The sequence below is a fragment of the Astatotilapia calliptera genome, chromosome 17, assembly GCF_964374335.1.
Source record: "Astatotilapia calliptera chromosome 17, fAstCal68.1, whole genome shotgun sequence".
Classification (NCBI taxonomy): Eukaryota; Metazoa; Chordata; class Actinopteri; order Cichliformes; family Cichlidae; genus Astatotilapia; species Astatotilapia calliptera.
In genome coordinates, this window is record NC_137438.1 from 2,086,271 (window position 1) to 2,107,732 (window position 21,462).

Sequence of the window (21,462 nt, forward strand, 5' to 3'; positions counted from 1 at the left end):
AAGGTGAAGCTACTATCCCCTGCTTATAATCCTCACACACCCACACATTAGTTTTCCAGCCCTGCAGACCTGCTCACTGACTGCAGCGCTTTGCTTCAATAGTTCTCAGTGTAAACACATGATCAGTTCACTGTGCTGTAAACCAACGCTGCTATTTGGAAGCCCCATGAGGTCATGTTTGACACGAGCAAAACAGAGACAAAGCACACAGAAAGTATTTGCTTATTCTCCCTATAAAAAATATTTGCTCTTTTTCGACAGTTTCCCTGCTCGTTCAGACGCCATCTGTAGTGGCTCCATGCGGCGCAGAACCACTGTTCCACTTGTATTAAACCTCCATCAGGTCATTTTTGTGGTCATATTTACAGGGAGTGCAGAATTATTAGGCAAATGAGTATTTTGTCCACATCATCCTCTTCATGCATGTTGTCTTACTCCAAGCTGTATAGGCTAGAAAGCCTACTACCAATTAAGCATATTAGGTGATGTGCATCTCTGTAATGAGAAGGGGTGTGGTCTAATGACATCAACACCCTATATCAGGTGTGCATAATTATTAGGCAACGTCCTTTCCTTTGGCAAAATGGGTCAAAAGAAGGACTTGACAGGCTCAGAAAAGTCAAAAATAGTGAGATATCTTGCAGAGGGATGCAGCAGTCTCAAAATTGCAAAGCTTCTGAAGCGTGATCATCGAACAATCAAGCGTTTCATTCAAAATAGTCAACAGGGTCGCAAGAAGCGTGTGGAAAAACCAAGGCGCAAAATAACTGCCCATGAACTGAGAAAAGCCAAGCGTGCAGCTGCCAAGATGCCACTTGCCACCAGTTTGGCCATATTTCAGAGCTGCAACATCACTGGAGTGCCCAAAAGCACAAGGTGTGCAATACTCAGAGACATGGCCAAGGTAAGAAAGGCTGAAAGACGACCACCACTGAACAAGACACACAAGCTGAAACGTCAAGACTGGGCCAAGAAATATCTCAAGACTGGTTTTTCTAAGGTTTTATGGACTGATGAAATGAGAGTGAGTCTTGATGGGCCAGATGGATGGGCCCGTGGCTGGATTGGTAAAGGGCAGAGAGCTCCAGTCCCACTCAGACGCCAGCAAGGTGGAGGTGGAGTACTGGTTTGGGCTGGTATCATCAAAGATGAGCTTGTGGGGCCTTTTCGGGTTGAGGATGGAGTCAAGCTCAACTCCCAGTCCTACTGCCAGTTTCTGGAAGACACCTTCTTCAAGCAGTGGTACAGGAAGAAGTCTGCATCCTTCAAGAAAAACATGATTTTCATGCAGGACAATGCTCCATCACACGCGTCCAAGTACTCCACAGCGTGGCTGGCAAGAAAGGGTATAAAAGAAGAAAAACTAATGACATGGCCTCCTTGTTCACCTGATCTGAACCCCATTGAGAACCTGTGGTCCATCATCAAATGTGAGATTTACAAGGAGGGAAAACAGTACACCTCTCTGAACAGTGTCTGGGAGGCTGTGGTTGCTGCTGCACGCAATGTTGATGGTGAACAGATCAAAACACTGACAGAATCCATGGATGGCAGGCTTTTGAGTGTCCTTGCAAAGAAAGGTGGCTATATTGGTCGCTGATTTGTTTTTGTTTTGTTTTTGAATGTCAGAAATGTATATTTGTGAATGTGGAGATGTTATATTGGTGTCACTGGTAAAAATAAATCATTGAAATGGGTATATATTTGTTTTTTGTTAAGTTGCCTAATAATTATGCACAGTAATAGTCACCTGCACACACAGATATCCCCCTAAAATAGCTAAAACTACAAACAAACTAAAAACTACTTCCAAAAACATTCAGCTTTGATATTAATGAGTTTTTTGGGTTCATTGAGAACATGGTTGTTGTTCAATAATAAAATTATTCCTCAAAAATACAACTTGCCTAATAATTCTGCACTCCCTGTAGTCCCTTTAAGCTCCTTTTTTCTGATCTTCTTTCTAACTCTACTAGATGCCCCACCATGCTACCAGTGTGTCATCAGCTGTGTCTGTCTGCTGTTTGGAGCACGGTGGCTTTTTTATTTTCTTCAAACGGCTGAGACACGAACGTGTGCAGGCACTGCAAACACAATGCAAACTGAATCATATGAATTTACTATTCAACATTTTCCTCTTGAATATTACAGAGTTTAGCATCCATCCATATGACGGTGTAAAATGATGATTAAATATGGCACGAGGAGAAACCTCGTGACAAAGCACACGTACTTCTGGGAGCCATTTCTGCATCTTACTTCAATAAACATTTGTACCCTAAAACACTTCCATCTATGAAGACGTGCAGAAAGACCCACACAAAGCAGGATTCAGCTCTTGAACAGATCAGTCATCTTCTTTGGTGACTTCAATGTGAAAAAGGCTGGATACAAACACTTTTTACTCCTGCAGTCCCGAGAGTCGTCTCTGCCATCTGATGTTCTATTTGGGACTGAAGGATCCTTAAAGCGGCTCTGCTCTTAATTGATTAGGAGAGTGTCCAATGCCTCAGTGGCCAGGATTACATCTTAATGTTCTGTGTCTGCATTAAAGATTTAGGGAAGCCTCAAAAAGCCTTTGGGCAGAGCAAGAGTCCGAGACACACACACGCATGCACATGCAAGCACACACACACACATACACACACGCACACGCACACACACGCACGCACACGCGCACACACACGCACACACACACACACGCACACACACGCGCACACACGCACACACACGCACACACGCACACACGCACACGCGAAGTCAATTCTTCGAATTCCAGACCTTAAAGACAGATCACGATGCACCTAAGAAGTGAAAGCAGCCAATCATAATTCAAGCTGCTCCTTCATAATTATCATACCTGCTGCCAAAACAAAATAAGATTCCTTCAGGCACCGCCTCAAACCACAACACTCACACACCTGCATCTCCACCTGCTGTTGAGGAAGACACAGACTCATCTTCCTTTTATATCTGACTCGGAATATTTTCACACAGGTTCACAGGTGTTGCTGTTTTCGCTGACCCTCTTAAATACAATTAACACAGCGGATTAAAAACATGCTATCATTTCTTCTGTTTAAACTTTGTAGATGTTGCAAAAAATCTGCTGATGCAAACTGAAGACATCAGGGTGAGCACTGATGTAGAGCCTTTGTACACTGATGAATGTGAGCCTAATATTTTGTCACTAAAGCGGCCTGTCGGACCACATATAGTCACTTTATACAGCTTTAAACAACTGGAATCACAGAGGAGCCTGAGCAATGCCTTTTTGTTGGTGTTGATAACAAAGCATTAAGGTCTGAGATGGGATTGCAAAAAGAGCCAGTGAGCTTAAATGCTTCATGTGGAAGGATTATTCTAGAATTCTTTACACTGGCTGTGTACTCACCTGCAGCATAGCAGCAGCTAGGTAGACAGACATAAAGATGGGCGTCAGGGTTGTGTGGCCACTCTTCATGAAGTGGATGGCGTAGAGGAAAATCAGGTGACCGGGGATGGCCGAAAGGAAGAGCATCTGTGCAGAACGATGATTGGCGCCTGAGAAAATACAAACAAGATGAAAACATTAGAGCTGAACGTGAGGGATCCAAAATACATTCTTCTATTCTTTATGAAAAACACACAGGCTGGTGACAAACTGTACCCGCTCACGCAGTCCACCAGCTGCTCCCACTGCTTCTTCCAAACACAGAGCTAATCTACGCCTGCAGGAGAGGGTCTCACAACGAACGAGCCAGGGGAATGGCTAAAAGCTCGTTTCAAAGTCTTCAGTTGAGCCTGATCATCATTCTGACACCATCATAAAACATGACATCCAAGCCTACTTTAAACACGTATACGTGCGTGAAAGCCAATGTGTGTGTGTGTGTGTGTGTGTGTGTGTGTACTGACCTGTACCACAGAATGTGCGGCAGGGGTAGTAGCAGCCCTTGGCCTCATTGGGAACTTCCCCAGGAGCACAGTGGAAATGAAGGTGGGTGGAGATCCTGCTTGACTGAATAGCCACCAGGTTACCTCCAATACCTGCACGTTACAGAAAGCAGTTATCAACATAACTTCAACAACAGCATGAAGCTGAAACGAAACACTACTTTTCACTTTTCCTAAGTGAGAAGACATCAATATTTAAGAGTTCAAAAACCTGCTAACATATCTCCCAAAGCGTGGGTAGAGCAGACCACCAGCTGCTCCAGTCTGCATGCCAAATATCCAAAGTTGTTCTCTGATGCAGCTATCAGAGTGTGAATGCTTGTATGAATGGGTGAATGAGGCATGTTTATAAAGTGCTTTCGGTGCTCCAGGGTAGAAAAGTCCTCTATAAGAATCAGTACCAAATATTATTTAGAGCCGCGCTCCCCAACCTTTGTTGCTCCACAGACGGTTTAATGTCAGACAATGTTTTCACGCTGCGGCCTTTAAGGTGTGGCGGATAAATACAACGAAATAAAACGATACGACCGAGACAAAAACTGGTATTTTGTAAATATAATAATAAAGATGAATTCACTGTGTAACTTTATTAGCAGCATCCTCCTGAACTGCGCCAACAACGTGGAGAGTAACATCCTCCTCTCTGCTTCTTAATGCCCTCTGGTCGCTATGGTAACATGTAAATATTTCTTTCAAAATAAGACGCACAACTACAACACAGGAAAAGACGCGGGGAAACAGAGTTAACGATAAAAACCCTGAAAACCATAAATTCCGCTGCTTTAGAGTAAAACAACAGGCACTGCTGGAGTCATGATAATGCATGATGTACTTTATGAAATGATATGCATTGTGACACTGCAGGGAGTGCTGTTAAAAAACAGACAGGTGACCTCAGGTTGCAAAGTAGAGCACATGAGTAACTGACAACAAGGCGCTTCTTCTTCTTCTTTTTTTCTAAATGCTTCTTGATTTTTAATTGTGCTTAAACATTGGAAACCTGTGGGCATAGCTTAGGGTAATTAAGACACATTAGCTCTGCAACATATTTCGCTAACACTTCAAGATTTTCAAAAATAAAACGTGATTGTGAACAGTGAGACCTGTTAGAATTAGATAAAAATGTCTGTAGCTGAGAGGAGACGCCTGTTCTGTTAAAGGCCGACTCTATTTGTTGCGTACGTACCACGAAAGGTCAAAATGAAAAATGTAGAACAAACTCGTAGAACTCTGCATGTAGGGTGTCTGTGATTCTGTGTGGACTGTTGTCCATTTACATCACGGAGGTAGAGAACAACGATTGCTGAGAACTTAGTTCTGCATGTTGAGATACAGCACCATCAACCCAAAGTTAGCAGAAACTGGTTTTGCTTCAATGTTATAGAGACTTACAACAAGGCCACAGCTAGCTTAGAGCGCTACAACAAATAACTACAAATCTAAGTACTTATACTGTAATTAGAGTCTGTCATTTTAAAGTAAAGCTTTCACCACCAGCAGGTTACCAGTGTTCACGTTTTCAGATCGGTTTGTTTCTAGCACAACCCCGGTTTCCTCAAGGCTCTGCCTGCTAGCATGTAGCACCTCTCCGGGGGGGTTGTGAGGTTTCCTTTGGTTATCGCTGAACAGTTTTGTCTCATGTTCCTCTGGATCTATCTGCCAAAGTGAACAAAGAGTCCTGGTGTTTCTGCTCTTGCATCACAAAGCTCTCAATATGTTCACATTTTGCATGTTTTCCAAGACAGTGAAATGATTCCAATCTTCTTTATTTCAAAATGCTTTAGATTTGGATTTTTTTAATCATCTAGCAGATGATCAGTGATGGAAATATGAAACACCATCTGTACTGACAAACATGCTGATGTTATATTCACGTGCCTCAGCATCACCTTTCCTTCAGCAGGTGACACACAAACACATTTCTTGTGTTTTTGTTCCTGTAGCCACAGCGTGGTGACTAAACCACAGAGGAGAACTTACACAAAGACACGAAGAACCAGCTAGCAGACAGGTGTACACAGAGCAGGTCAGAAGAGAACAAAGTCCTACTGCTGTTATGTACATAAAGAAGTGTTATGGGGAGGTGAGAACTGGCAGGAAGGAGGATGATTTATTCAGAAATAATTCACGTATTTGCTATTCAGAAGGTTCACAGGACTACATGTCATCGGATGGTCACTGTGATCATGTGCTGGAAACCAAATACAAAGGACAAGAAGCGACGCCGCGTGGTTAAGCCTCCCAAATTCGTTTTGTAGTGACTATATTAGATTAGACACCGCTGCCACCTCAGGGTGATGTCCACTTAACTCCATCTATTGAAGCTCTTTGTCTGCCTGGTGATGCTGGAGCATTAGCAGCCCTCCCACAGGGCCTGTAAACAGATATCACTTCACAACGAGCGTTCACGCTCTCTGCCATCTGTCCCCTCACATTCCTGTCCTCACCGTTTCCGTCGGCCACAATCCCATGCCATTCTTTAAAGGTACAATGTGGAGATGATGTGAACCTCGTGTCAGAGTGGAGAAATATAGACAGGAAGTAGGGGCAGCTGGCCTGGCTTTGTCTGCTGTGGGAAAAAGAGCTGGATCAAGTTTGAGTTTGGATTGCACTGAAAGTTAGATCTCATCAACATGTGGATATATTATGTGAAACACCCAAAACAACAGAGAGACAGAGCGAGTGACTGGGCTCTAATGTGTATGCAGTCGATGCAGTTATGTATGCGGCTCGTACTCGAGGGACTGTTCACATCTGTGAAGCTGTGTCCTGCTGTCATTCTGTCTGAAGCACCAGCAGCATTAGTGACTGCACTATTTGACTGCTATAAGGGAACTGTATAGAAAACGTTTGGAGGTGACGACAGGGCGCTGCACACTAGTCGGTTCCCACAACTACTCGGTCACCAAAAGCGATATAGCTAAAAAAATATTGTGATATTAGATTTCCCCCATATCAGCCAGCACTAGTACACTCATATGCATTTATCACAGCAAACCAAAACCATGTGAGAATGACAGAGTGATCACACATGTGAGTGAAGTTGCCCCCCCACCTTCTTCAAATCTAACAAAAGTGGGATCAAACGTTTGTGCAGCTACCATTTTAAAAAGGAGGAAAGGGCTCATCACACACCTGTCGTGACCGATAACAAAGCCCGGTTTCCCACCTCCTCCACGCACAAATTGGCCACAATGGGTGAAACTGGGTAACCCGTGGAATTAAGACACACTTCCAAAAGCAAACAACTGATCAGTGCTGAGAGTGGTCCTGTTGCTGAGGTTGGGGTGATCCTGTAATCTCTTACAAACTACCTCCAACGCTTCCGTGACTGGGATGCCAGTGGAGACAGATGTAAGATCTCTCTTCACTGCACATGTCCTGTTTATAAGGTTGGAGAAAGCGGCTGTCAGCTGAGACTGAAGAAGTCACTGGATGAGTGACGAGAATCTTCTCCCACTGAAAATGTCCAGATGAACAGAATCGATGAATGGATGATTAAGCACGCATCAGGACATTATTTTATTAATATTTTTAAAATGAAAGCAGCACAAACAAACATTTTTGCAGCACAAACGTTTGATCCCACTTTTGTTAGATTTGAAGAAGGTGGGGGGCAACTCCACTCACATTGAACCCACTACCAGGATCCACCCGTCACTCTGGGTCAAGGCATTAACATTTGGCTAACACTACCTGTGTTCCCTCCTTCAGGTCAGCCTGTCAGCCTGACTGAATATTAGAAACACTCCCACAGCCAGAGACGCTGTCCTGCAGGGCTGGTTCTCCATCATCTCTGTGCTTCTTTGTCTTATGAAAGAAGCACTTGGAAAATGAAACGGATAACTACGTCAGACTTAATAAATTGGTTTGGTTGTAAAGAACCACAGCAGCAGGTCAGCGTACAGTCCAGGTGAGTACAACTGTGTCCAAACAATCATCTGCCTACGTCACCAACGTGCCTTTAGCTATTCAGAGGACGTGATAAATATTTTTCACCATTTTAAAAATTACTTTTATATTTATATGAATAATTTTAGGCTGGTTGTGTTCCAACACACGTTTTGTTGTGTGATAAAATATGTTTAACACAGAGTTTGACGGAGGGAAGGAAATGTGTAGGCTGACAATTTAAGCATCCAATTTGCCAAGAGTGTTTTTCCAACCTTCATACATTTGAAAGTTTCATTTTAGAACTGAATTTGGTATTTCAAAAATATGTTAAATGATCACATTTCATAACGTTTATGGTTGATGTGATGGAGCACCGATTCTGACATCCTCAACGACACAGTTTGGGGTATGAGGGCATTCTTGCCACCTCAGCAGGGGGCAGAGTTAGCTGAAGGTGGTTAAGAGGGCAATCTGGCTTATTTAGGTCACTTGGTCTGACAGGAGCAATGAGGGCGATGGGGATGTCTGGGCCACGGCAAACCTTCGTGGAAGCTACAGGGGGTCTGTGCTGCTCTCAACTGGGCCACTCTGCCTGCAGGGAGGTGGTGGTGGTGGCAGCAAAGGTCTGCAAATCTTGGCTTCTCTTCTCAAGGTTTCATTTATATTGTTTATTCAAATGAGAAAGTGGCAGAATGAAACAAATACAGAACAAGCATAATGAAAGAAAAACACTGACAGATGAAGGAGAAGATGACTTATTGGTAGGAGTTAGATGTAAAAAAGGCAGACACCTTATCCTGAAGCAAACAACAGAAGGAAAGAAAAATAGGCAAATATGCCCAGATGACAAGCAAAGATTAAAGACTGGGCTGTCTCTCAGTGATGTCTGGTACAAAAATATGCAGCATAATGTATCTGCACGTTTCACAAAGTCACATAAAAGTCTCTAAGACACACACCTGAAAACGCATTTCAGATCAAAAGAAACAAAAGATGACAAAACCCTGCGATGTGCATCGCACAACGCGAACAAGAGGAAACCGTCAGACGCTCCCTGGATACTAAAGATGTCAGAACCCAGTTTGAAACCTGCAGTATCAGGATAGTTAAGCTTAAACTGAACGAAATAACCCTGAAGCATTAAAACGAAATAATGGAGGTCAGTGTGGGAAAAGAGGGCTTTCTCTCCCCCATGTTTCATTTAACCTGCCTTCTTACCAAGCCCTACACACCCCCTCCCCCACTCTTTGCTAATCAAACATCCACATGCTTTCCCCATCTCTGCTCCGTCTGCCCTTTCTTCAAATGTACTTTTATTAGGACAGGAGCGCTGGTGCATTTTTATCAGCCAAAAGACACGAGGCACTCGCTCTGCGATTCCTGAAATCGGAGATGGCTTCTTTTCCCAACGGTGCAAACAAAATCAAAAAGTCCCAGTGCTCACAAACGGACACGCAGTGGTTCCACAGCTGCTTTGTGCCGGGGGTACGTCTCAGTAGAAAACCAATTAGAGTCAGGTTCGTACTCCATCTCCTTAAACGTCTCTCATTAATGGCATTTAATTAAAAGCTTATCTGTTGTTGTGGCGGTGCCAGAGCCCTGGCAGCTGCGGTTGAGCCCACTGGCAGTGGGAAATGTGATGAGGGAAAGGTAAGGGGAAATGGAAGAGGACCGGAGACAGACGGATTCCAACTGTCTGCCTAAACCAGTCTCATTAGGTAACTTATTTATGGTGATGAGCATCTGGAGGCTCTTTAGTAACCCTTGTTTATCCAGGGAGTGTGTACCGAGCACGTCCCTCCGCTGCTCGTACATTCACGTACGTTCACACCTGGGAACTGAGCAGCTAGAGGAAAAAGACAAATAGACTCTGCAGTGTGTTATCCATCTTGTGTAGAAACACTTTGTCTCCATCTCTGCTCCCAGGGTCAAAGACTGCATTAATTATAAAGCTGAGAGAGATAAATGAGACAAACAACAACAGAAGCAGTTTCTCTGTTCCCAAACTTCCACGTTAAGCAGCTCGTTTCCAGTCAAATCAAATGCGCTTTAATGCTGCTGCTCATTAAGATCTGAAAAAAGCGCTGTCAGAAAAACAGCAGAAAAAACAGAAAATCCAAAGCACACCAGCAGAGAGCTTTTCCATTATTTCTAGATGTGGCCTTTGTCTCCTCTGAGAGCCATTTGTCTGCCTTCACAGCAGCCCTTTGGCCACCAGGAACCTTTACTGCACCAACAAGGCAAGATCCATTTAATCTAAATCACTTCCACACCTTCTATCATAGCACAGGTGACCCTGTAGTGGTCTTTTCCAATTTCATTTTCAGTGCGACTAAATACGTGCAACACATCCCTCCTGACAAAATTATTGCTAAGTGTTGTCTCACTACTTTACATTAAATACTGCTAAATTACTCTGAGCGGCCAGAGCAAAGAAAACACCTGCATACACACACGTGTTTGAGTTGCAGCTGCAAAAACTGCTAAATCACAACATCAGCTGCTTCAAGGCACGTTATAGGTTAAAGAGCTGACAGTAACACAGAAAGGCCAAAGTCTAAACTGATGGTAGCAGCGACAGTTCTTCTCCTAATTCAAAGGACAGTCTTCAAACCCTGTGATGTGCTTCGTCAGGGCGCTTTGCTACATGTGGAGAAGAGCAGGTCATTACTGAACCTGGCTGCTGATTCAGCCCACTTATCAACACAGTCAGCAAGTGGAGCTCCAGCTAAAGGCTGTGACAGAGATGTGGCCACGAAACACTCTGGGTTGCATTAAATGATGTCCGTCATAAATAAGTTCAGTAAAGCAGCACAGAATCAAAAGCACAACCCAGAACTAAAGGTTTGCTCCAGTATGAAAGCAATGTGCTGAGGGAGGAGCTCGAGGTCTAAATTAAAAACAAGAACTGCTGTTAGCCAAGCCGTCATATTTATAACTCTGCCAAAAATGTAAACTAAGTTATAAGTTCCCAAATTATGGCTTTCAGGGAATGTGATCATTCAATAACATCCAAGCCTACATTATAGCACAGAGTGACAACATGCAACATTATTACCATGCTTCAATGACGCCGTGTTTTCTAACACAGTTGTTGGACCAAGAAACTGTTGTGGTTGGTTAGCACAGTGTCTCAGGTTAAAAGCTTTATGAGGGTACATATTTAGCTGTAATGCACCTTTAAGCTACTATTTAATAGTGTGTCTGTGAACCATCACAGAGGTGATCTTAAAAGCCAACGGTAGAAGCTACACATACAAACGCAGAGGCATCTTAATGTGATAAGATGAAAAGAGGAACAGATCAAACAGACTTTGAGAGCAGCTTGGTGGGGCATGGACGCCCAGCTGGCTATTGCAGGAACGCCTGCATTTAAATGTATGGGCCGGACTCCTCAGGTCAGCCTGTCGATCGCTGCCTTTCTCTTTGGTCACGCAATTGTGTCTTTACTTTTGAGATGAATACAGTGCTTCGTTAATTCATTTCTGGAAGCAGGAGGAATCTGTTAAAACTGAATTTTCAGAACAGCAGCCATCTACACTTACCTGTGTTAGTATGTACTGCAGAGTCTGATGTCTCAGGCTCGAGGCCTTCAGCGTGACCACATCAAAAGAGGCATATTTTAATTCGTTTGGTCTGTTTAATTATGTGTTTTTATTTATTTATTTCACTTTTTATCTTAATAATGGTTCACACATCCAGCCACAACATGTGTAGCCCCAGGGTGTGCCAGGAGCAGCAGCTACACTCAGACTGGATGTGACGCTTCCTCTCTCATCACAGAAAGAACAAAGTTGAGTTGGTAACTATCAAATCTATTGTTGAGGACATGAAGCCCATAACGATTATTCCTAAACTGTTCCTGTTCTGACTTCACAGGGTGTCTCGTACCGTGCACAGCTGCTATTACAGTAGCAGCTGTGCAGAAACAGCTCATAAACAAAGATGAAGGCACATATTAAGTTGAGCGGAGCAGAAACACCAGATATGGACATTTCTGAAAAGGGTGGGTTCTGTTCAGCTCTAGCAGCATGTACACCTTACTAAGACACTATGGAGCAGATTAACTAATGTGCTGTGGTACAGCTAACTAGGAATAAATGTAATTAAAAACTATACTGCTGGTATTTACAAAGGACTGCGTGCAAGAGGTGGGAACTCGGAGATTTTTGTAACTGAACTTGTTGCAAACGTATTTCTGGGAGTTCGTTTCAGGTGCAGAATATTAGAGACCTGATTCACTAACATTTGACACATGAAATATTACTTCTATTTGTGCCAATATTAAAGAGGGAAAAAAAGCATGTCCCACCTCTGCGAGTGGTCGCAGCAGATGGCTCCGCCCCTCCCTGAGCCTGCTGGAAGTTTCTCGATGTTAAAATTACGTTTCTCCTTCCCACTGTCACCAAAGTGCTTGCTCATGGGGAGGATGGTGTCTGATGGGTGTTGAGTGTTTTTCTCTATAACTGTAGTCTTATAAAGACACTAGACTAATATTAACCCTGCTAACTGTACGTCTTTGACTGTGGGAGGAAGCTGGAGTACCCACGCAAAGTCCACAGCCAGGTGGTGGGACCGAGCTCAGTGCTAATCACTGCACCACTGTGCTGCCTCTACATGTAATACTCATGGCAACCATGTGACACACACACACACACACACACACACACACACACACACACACACACACACACACACACACACACACACACACACACAAGAGCGATTTATTTATTTGCCCATGAGTAAGTTTGCTAATAATGATGGCGCTAACAGAAGCAGTCAACAGAATAATAGCGCTGTTTCAACAGCACCCTCTTTCATCTGCGAGCACATGCACCCTCCTCAGAGTGCGCCCAAACGCAGCGATTCATTTACTCAAACTCATAACAGAAAGAAAGAAAGGCAGTGCCTACGTTCAGACAAAAACATTCGGATGGTGGACGCGTACATGCTCATGCAAGTTAGTCGTTTTTGAGTCCTCTGCTCGCACTATACGTCTGCACAAGCGGCACACCGCTTTGGTTACATCCTTAGGTTTACCTCCTTCATCCCAAAGTGGCGACTTTATATTGTTTTGGTAATTCGTTTGTCCATGTTTGGACTTCTTCTGTGTTGTAAACGCACAAATTAGTCCGTGCATGATTACATTGCTCCGCCCATCAAAAAGTCTGCACATGCACGAATATATCGCCCATCGTCGATTATTGGACTTAAAATTCTCAGAAAATTTCACCATATCGCCCAACCCTACTGTAATGCTGTATCCTGAAAGAATTAGAGGATGGAAGATTCAAGGAGGAGTGGGATTTTTCATGTGTGTGTTTTATAAATAGGATTTAAGAAGCTGTTACTAAAACCTTTGGTCTGGTCTTTAGCCAGCCCCTCCGTGTCTGTTCATGCCCCCCGGGCACACGACTGCACATCAGCAACACCTCTATGCTGCACAGAACAAAAGAAGGAAGCGGCGTCAATACTCACCGTTGACAACGGGGGTGTACACTACAATGCCGGCCAGATTTGGGTCAGACACCGTTTTGTCCAGGATGAGCCCTCCGATGCTGCAGAGCACAACATAATTAGCTCATTAACTCAGAGTGCATGGAAAGGCATAGGCTCACCTTCACCTAAGTGATGTGTACAGTGGATTTGTGTGCTTCTCTAGAAGAGCTACTAAAACCCTTCATGGCTGTACTGGACAGAGAGAATGAAGGATTTTTCAATTGTTCACAGCCCAGCTCCCCCTCCTCTATTACAGCCTGTGTGGGTCTTTAATATCAGCATCACTGATTGTTTAGAGGAGAGAGTGAGAGAGAGTGAGCGGGACAGTAATTTGCTTCCTACTGGCTCCTCTGTAAGGCCGCCAGGCTCAAGGAGACCTGAGGGTGTATGTGCTGGGATGCCGCAATTTGTTTAGGGGATGAGTCATCATGCAAACCAGACGCTGGGAGGTGCAGACTCGGGACAGCTGTTCTTTTTCCTTCAGAAGACTAAACACACACACACACCTGCTGATGACCATAGCAGTGATGACGGGCTCCCATCCTGAGTAGAGCAGGGTGCGGCTGGCGGGGTGCTTGGAGGAGATGACGATCCACAGCGGAGTCAGACACATGAAGAAGGCCCAAACCAACGACGACACATACGGATAGGAATCTGCAGAGGAGACACACTTGGGTTTTAGTTTCTGTCCGTTTCCTGCTCAGGTGAAACTGAGTAACACCTGAAACGTCTCAATGACCCGGGTAAGAAAATCCCAACATGTTGATTCTGTTCATCGGGACGTCCAGATTGCTGGAACAATGGTTCAGCACCACAAACAGGACTTTTTTCCAGCACTTTAAGGAATGAAGATTCTTTACTTGTGGCTGACTCTGCCCGTTGGCATCCAGTCCTAAATCCATCCAGTAAATACACACCGGATATTTTCTCTCACTTGCTCTAAGACTCTAACAGTAAACGTCTTTGTTTCAACTAAAATATAACAGTTATTTTGGAGAGGTAATTAGACTAAAGCACCTGCATGAAGCCACCACCAGATGTTTCCAACATTTCAAGCACTCAGTAACTGTCATTAGCAAGCAGTCCCACATTTACTATCTTGATGGTCTAAAGAAAAGAAAGGGCGTGGTGTCCAGCTCAGGATACAACGGGCTCTAGTAGGCCTTGGATTTTAAAATGTGAAACAGATAAACGGAGTCATATCTGGAGCGGAGCCTTGCCCCAGAGCAGCCTCTGGAAATGTGGCACCAAGTTAACATAGACTAAGTAAGCTGGCTAACAGGCAAAGTCCCAGTTAGACTCTTCTACCTTTAGACGTTGCACGTGTCAATAATTATCTTGCTTCGGTGAATAAACCTGCGAGCAAGCAATTGATATTCCTGCCCATCCCTGAAGGAATACATTTTGCTACGACACTCTGCCAGGAAGCGGGATGGAGCAGCTGCCAGCTATCTAAATGGCTCCATTCTTCTAATGCTTGGGAAAGAAATGGTGTTTCCAAAGAGTGATGATAACTACCACCGTGTTTTTAGATGCTAGTCGTGCACCCAGCATGAACTGGGCAAGCAGAAAATAATAATAATGAGAAGAAGAAGAAAGTGTTCTGCTTTCTTGCTGTCAAGAAAACCTGTTTAACAAGAAGGAGCCTGCAAAGAGACGTGGTGGCGAGGTTACCTGAGCAGGTGGGGACCAAACAAAAGAACTGCTTTCTTCTTCTGTTATTTCAACTATTTCAAGTCCGACTCACGTCTATCATAGATGAGATGAAGTGGATGAGACTGCAGCATTTCACTGTACTGAAGTCAGTGTGAAAAATATATAGAAAGAGGACAACTGTCATTTAGAGTTGGTGCATAGAGTACAAAGTCCTGCACTATGGCAGCGTCTGTCTCACAACAGACAACTCAGAAAGAAGACTCAGACTGATGAATTCTTCATTCTTATCTAAAGGTGAACCTACAGCAGCTTTCACGTGAGCAGTCTCAGCTGACTGTGGGCCAAAGCCCAACCTTCCTTTGGACCCGTTAATGTAACGGTTTCACATATAAGGAGAAATCCTTTATCCCACTCATTAAAATCGTAGTTCTGCTTCCTCGTGTCATGGGTGTGCACCGTGTTGCATTGAATGCTTTTCTGCAGGTTTACATGCAGCCGGCATGTAAACACCCATCTGTTAATTTGTGCGATGTATCAACACAACCTGTGCATAAACTCTGGGCCCTTTTCTTGGTGTTAGTGCTTCATCTCACACTCACATTATCGCTGCTCTCATCCATTGTTGAGCCCTCTCAGTATAGCACTCTGTAACAATCCTGTTGGTTAACAGCACTATAAATAAACCCAAGAGGACTCCACATGATTCCTACAGCTGCAATGTCTCGCTTGCGTCTCTACTTGGCTGTTTCCCTCAATGCCTCTAAATGACTCTCGCTTTAGCTTTTCTTACGAGAACAGACAGACGAGCGATTTCAGTTTTCATCATCTGCGAGTAAACTGACCGTTAGTTTGAGTTTAGTGGGCAGGTGTCTGCTGGGCTCAAAAACAAGAGAGCCAGTGTGAGCGACACAGCCAGACAGCCTCACTGCCCTGCCATGGAAATCTGAAGTGTGCTTAAGAAATTTAGCTCCCAGCACTAAACTATTCCTTTTATAATGGAGAACATCTGTGCTCAGCAATTAGACCTGACGGGTTTAGTTAGCATGAGATGGTTTCCAAAGGAAAACGCTTCTAATGTGGCTGCATTGAGTAATACAAGGTGGTGCAGCACAGGTCTGCTGTCACATGAATTAAACATGTGGAGCGCATGTCAGGAGGAAGAGAGATGGTCTGTCCTGAAACTGGAGGCTGATGTTCTTACAGAGTGAGACAGGAAGGACCCCTGCTGGCCGACTGCGGGAGTGTATGACTCTACAGTACCACATGAAGCATATTTGAACTGGATATTATGACTGAATTTAAACATCCGCACTCAGACTGAAACACTCCGAGGTGCATTCATGCATGTGATGGCCCACTAATAAATGATCATATGCATGAGGGCTCTTAGGCAGTCACTGTGAGCCCTTTAATGCAGATCTCCATACAGTACATCTGCAAGTTTATTCAAAAGAAAGTACATTTGACATCCTCTCTTGTTCCATCAGTAAAGCAAGAGCCTAAGAAGATATTCAAAGGAGAATGTTGGTGTAAAAAGTTTGGCTGAAGGAAAGTGTGGCTGTGGGGGAGGCTGAGCCAGGACACGCTGGAGAGATTACATCTTTCAGTCGGGCTCATCTGGGCTCTACAACCCAGCCTTGGATACGCAGCGATGGAGCTCCATCACTGTGTGCGGCGAATGCACGGATGGATGTTCACACTGACTTTTACCAGATAAACTGGCACAAAGACAGACATTTTATCATGTAAGCATGTGTGCCGTCAGTGGACAGACAGATAAGACCAAAGACTACTTGGCTGCGATGTCTGATATAATCCCCTCAGGTGCGTTTGTATTCACCTTATTGTGCGATCTACTGTACAATATAAAGCGCCTTGAGGCGACTGTTGTTGTGATTTGGCGCTAAGAAATAAAATTGAAGTTTGCACAGGTACAATTTTATACACTCTTAATAATTTGTGGTAAAACTAAAAGTGCACACCCTCTGTGCTCGCCAATAATCTTTATTTATGCGCCGATGTTTTCATGATGGGCTCAGCAGCCTGAACAGAGCTCGGTGGAGGCGGAAGGTTCTTCAGAACAGGTGTCCTAATTCTACACAGTATGGATCAGTAATATATGGGTTCTATGAATATAATGAGCCGATTGGCTGACTGTGAAACAAAGTGGCTCCTTGTAATGCGGTCAGAACATATGCAAGTGTAGTAAAGGTAGGACCTACCCAGGCACTTGTACAAGCCTTGGCTTATCCAGGCCAGGATCGCCAAGGTTATGAGGTCACCAAAACTGGCTGCAATGGGCGTGGCTACGTTGTCTGGGTTAATCCCCGTCTTCTTCGAGCCCACAATTACCCCCACCATGATGATACCTAAATATGACATCAAGAGGATAAGCACATTACTCACAGCCATCACATTATAGGCAACTGAAAACGTGCGTGTTAAAAGGCCTGACGTGAAGCAGCAGCAGCATTACCAGCTTATACCGCGTCACAGTGTGTGTATTTACCCTGCAGCAGGGAGGCTATGAAGGCCGTGGCCACGCTGCTGGAGCAGAGCAAAACAGCGTGGCTCATCTGAAACTTCCCCTCTGGAATCCAACCAAGAACCACGGCTGCTACGGCCGCCAGGAAACCCACAACAGTGGCCTGAACCTGGGGCAGAGAGGCAGGAGATGATCCAGACTTGCTTATTAATGACACAAAGTGAGCTTTAGCAGCAACACGTGCACGTCCATTTTTCCCTAATAGTTCCTGGTGACACGTTACATGCAGGACGAACGGCTCAGCGTGTAGCTTTATCATTACATACGTCATGTTGTGGTGTGTTTATCGTACATAGGTAGATATTAACACAGCATGCACTCGGTCTTACGACACAGCCAAAGACTTTGGTCTAAATAAACACCCGCACGGTCCGTGCACCGTATCAACATATACACACTGGATATTAGCCATAGCACTGCATTAATATTATCAAAGATTTGTGATATTTCATTCAACATATAAAATACAATTTAATGTTTTTGTTATGACCAAAAAGGGAAAAACACCTGAGTAAAAAACTGCTCCCAGTAAAAAGGAAGAGAAACGAATAAAACTGCAGCTCATGCCAATGCAAAGGATGCAGGATTGATTCGTTTTTATATGAAAGTGTTCTCTCTACAATGAGACAGCCACTGTGAGCCATTACCTGCTTCAGTGCCAGGTTCCCTATGATTAGATTCCACTTCTCGATGGGAGAATCCATCTTGCCCACATTGACCTGAGTTGGGATGGGAAGAGTTATTTTACAGAGTAAAGCCTGTGTTGGAAATGCCACTTATTTTCCAGGATTGACACTAAATTGATTAAATGCTAGAAACTTAAAAGTGGTCCCATTTAATCCCAGTATTTCATATTGTGGGTTTCCCTGCAAAAACCAAAGAGTACTAAACTTCCCAGGTGTAACAAATAGACTTAAAAGCAAAGACTAACACAAACACTGGGTCTGGCCTTTTCAGTCGTCACACTCTCCATCTGAACCATCCGTGCTACACAAACACATTTACTGCTATGAATGTGAAGATGTGCTTTTTCCATCAGGCTGCTGAACACTTCACAGACACCTCACCTTCACTTACCACAACTTCAACATTGTGCACTCCACACTGTATATAAATGCCACTTGGTTTGCATACACACACACACACACACACACACACACGTAGATATACATATTCAGTAATGCACTCCTATATTGTCCATATATTATTCATATAACTCTCAGATTTAGCCATTCCTATATTCTGCTTGTTCTTGTGTTATTGTACTTTTGCACACCTCTGTTGCTTGAGGAGCTCGCACACTTGCATGTGCTGTACCCGTGTACCTGCACACGTGACGTGACGATAAAACCTGATGACATTTACCAGAGATGGAGCACTTTCATGGGTCTAACCTTTTTCTGTATTATGAGTGATTGATCACATGTATCACACACACACACACACACACACACACACACACACACACACACACACACACACACACACACACACACACACACACACACACACACTTTAAAAATGAGAACATCGTTAGTCATTTTCAACAATGTGGTTTTGCCAATAACTGGAGTAAAACTGAACAAAGATATAATCCGACTCTGTATCCCACTAACAGCTCAGGAATTCTGTCCGCGGTGTCTCGCACATCTGTGAGGACATTCACAAACATTAATAAATTCCCAACCATGTCATAAAGGTGACACATAACACAATAGCTGCACAAAATGTTCACACTCTTGTAAATATATCACTCAGATGATGTAAAGCTCTGTGGAAGATAGCAGAACATTGTATCTGTATGTAATTATCTTGGTTAGCTGTGACTGCAGACTCACTGTTTGGATGAGTGGTTGTTGCTATGATCAGGCACATTTCCTGTGAGTGCATCTTTTCAGCCGTCCTCTTTCACAGCAGTAACTTCACACTGCCTGGACGTGACATGTTTAGGGGACTTCTGTAAATTGTGGCTCTAAGATGAGAAGCTGGGATTCACTCTGAGTGAGCTCTGCACTGCACAAAGAAAAGACCTTTTTCTGTGGCCTACAGTCATTTTGCTCATATGTGGGCACCTGTGCCTTACTGACCACCTGTCTGTCCCACTCTGATGCTTAGCTGAACTAACGTGAACAAATTCAATTAACTGTAATGACATTTCTGAAATCACGTGTGACTTCACACATGCAACAACTGTCATAAGTCCTCCTGCATTTCTCAGCACTGCAGGGCAGAGCAGCTGAGCAGAGCAACAGTAACATGAAGACAAACTGTTTTTGGGACACCGCTGAGGAAACTTGGCTCATGCTACGCTCCACTCTCTATGTTGACACAGCGCTGTGAATGTGGAGCTTGTGCGTGGGGAGCAGGAAGAGCCGAAAACCAACAAAGAGAGAATTCTGCTCAGTCACCTCTTCTACTTGGACAAACAGGACTGCAACGAGTAAGGTTATGGACAGAAGGAGAGCCTGTTTGATGGGACAGGGTGCAAACACATGCTCACCCTCTTTAGCAGAGCAACAATTCACCGTCTGACCATTTGATCCTGGCTGCAACAGCCTCTCCCAACTCCCCGTCAGCAAATTCCTCCTGACTCCAACTATTTCTCAAACACTTTAAGTAATTCTTACGTGAAAACGCCCAAAGTCATTGTAACAGCTGGGCACATAAGCCTGTGGTGTTCACCGCACAGCGTCGACGGCACTGGAGCTATAATTCCAGACTGGGCTGGATGATGAACACCTAATCACAGTTAGAGGCTCTGTGGAGGTGAGTCATGACCACAAAAACAAAAATGATGCAACTACGTACACAGTGACATCACTGCACTATCAGTGATCCTCGAACAGCAGCTACGAGCACGAGGCTGACGGGAAACCACTCCGTCCTTCTGAGAGTGAAACAACAAGCTCGCAGGACAAAGCAGCCTGACGTCTGATTACAACAACATCGAATGTGAAGACGGAATAACAGTGACACAGCTTCCACAACCACAAGTGCATTACAAGAAAGAATGACAGTTCTTCAGTTTAGGGTGTTGTTTACTATTACTACACATAAAGATGCTATTGTGTTGGGGTCTTAGAGTGGAATGGGCTACAGAGCGTGCGTGCGTGCGTGCGTGCGTGCGTGCGTGCGTGTGTGTGTCTCACCGCTGTGGACAGCCTCGAGGCCAAAGTCATCTCCAGGTTTCCCTTGAGGCCGAGCAGAGCGGGTACCAGGATGAAGATCTCTGTGATGTACTGGAACGCCTCCCAGTGCTGCAGACACCAGAAAGTCACTTTGCTTTTTCTGGCTATCACTGAACTTCACACTTACATGTTGTGTTTTCAGGATAAGGCAAACTGGGGATTTGCATCATTTAGCTGTGAAGCAGTGAAGTAAATCCAGCAGCATTCACAGACTTTTCTTTTAAAGCTTCGTAATTCTGTCAGATGTTGCCAACAGGGATAACACGACTGCTGTAATGTCAGCTGAGCAAAGCAAGAAACTCTTCTCCTCACACCTTACTGACTGCCCACAGCAAAGCTTTCACGTTTGCATGAAGGACACATTTGGGACGCGAGCAGCACTCTTCCAGCTCGTTGGCTCACGCTTCCACCGTCTGACAGATGGTTTCACCCAAAAAATGTAAATGTGCAGAAACGGAAAGGGTTGCAGGCAGGACCACGCTCGAGTGGGCGCTGCGTTTCTACGTTAAAATCTTCAACCCATTCACAGAGAAACACTGAAATTAAAACTACGGTTTAGAAATTCTAGAAGTAGAACAGAGGTCCCCGTCTCCAACCTGGGACTTCTATGTAAAACACCCTGCTCACAGACGTGCACCTTAAACATGTGATATGACAGAGTGCCGTTAACAACGCCGTTACAGAGCGGCCTGGTGAGATTACAGTCATATCAAGCTTGGTTGCCAGCATATAACCCAAGGA

The 21,462-nt window shown here is 44.3% G+C and overlaps 1 protein-coding gene across 6 annotated transcripts in view; it reads right to left on the reverse strand.

The window, feature by feature from the left end:
• The window catches only part of slc41a2b (solute carrier family 41 member 2b), a 35,049-nt gene that overhangs the window by 11,432 nt on the left and 2,155 nt on the right, over window positions 1-21,462 (reverse strand). For all 6 annotated transcript variants that reach the window (XM_026148350.2, XM_026148348.2, XM_026148352.2 and 3 more), the window contains exons 3-10: window positions 20,683-20,790; window positions 18,181-18,252; window positions 17,498-17,642; window positions 17,211-17,357; window positions 13,839-13,986; window positions 13,312-13,391; window positions 3,898-4,029; window positions 3,395-3,543 (exon numbers count right to left, since the gene is read on the reverse strand). In XM_026148350.2, the coding sequence (XP_026004135.1) occupies window positions 3,395-3,543; window positions 3,898-4,029; window positions 13,312-13,391; window positions 13,839-13,986; window positions 17,211-17,357; window positions 17,498-17,642; window positions 18,181-18,252; window positions 20,683-20,790 (981 nt within the window). The remainder of the gene's footprint in view (window positions 1-3,394; window positions 3,544-3,897; window positions 4,030-13,311; window positions 13,392-13,838; window positions 13,987-17,210; window positions 17,358-17,497; window positions 17,643-18,180; window positions 18,253-20,682; window positions 20,791-21,462) is intronic.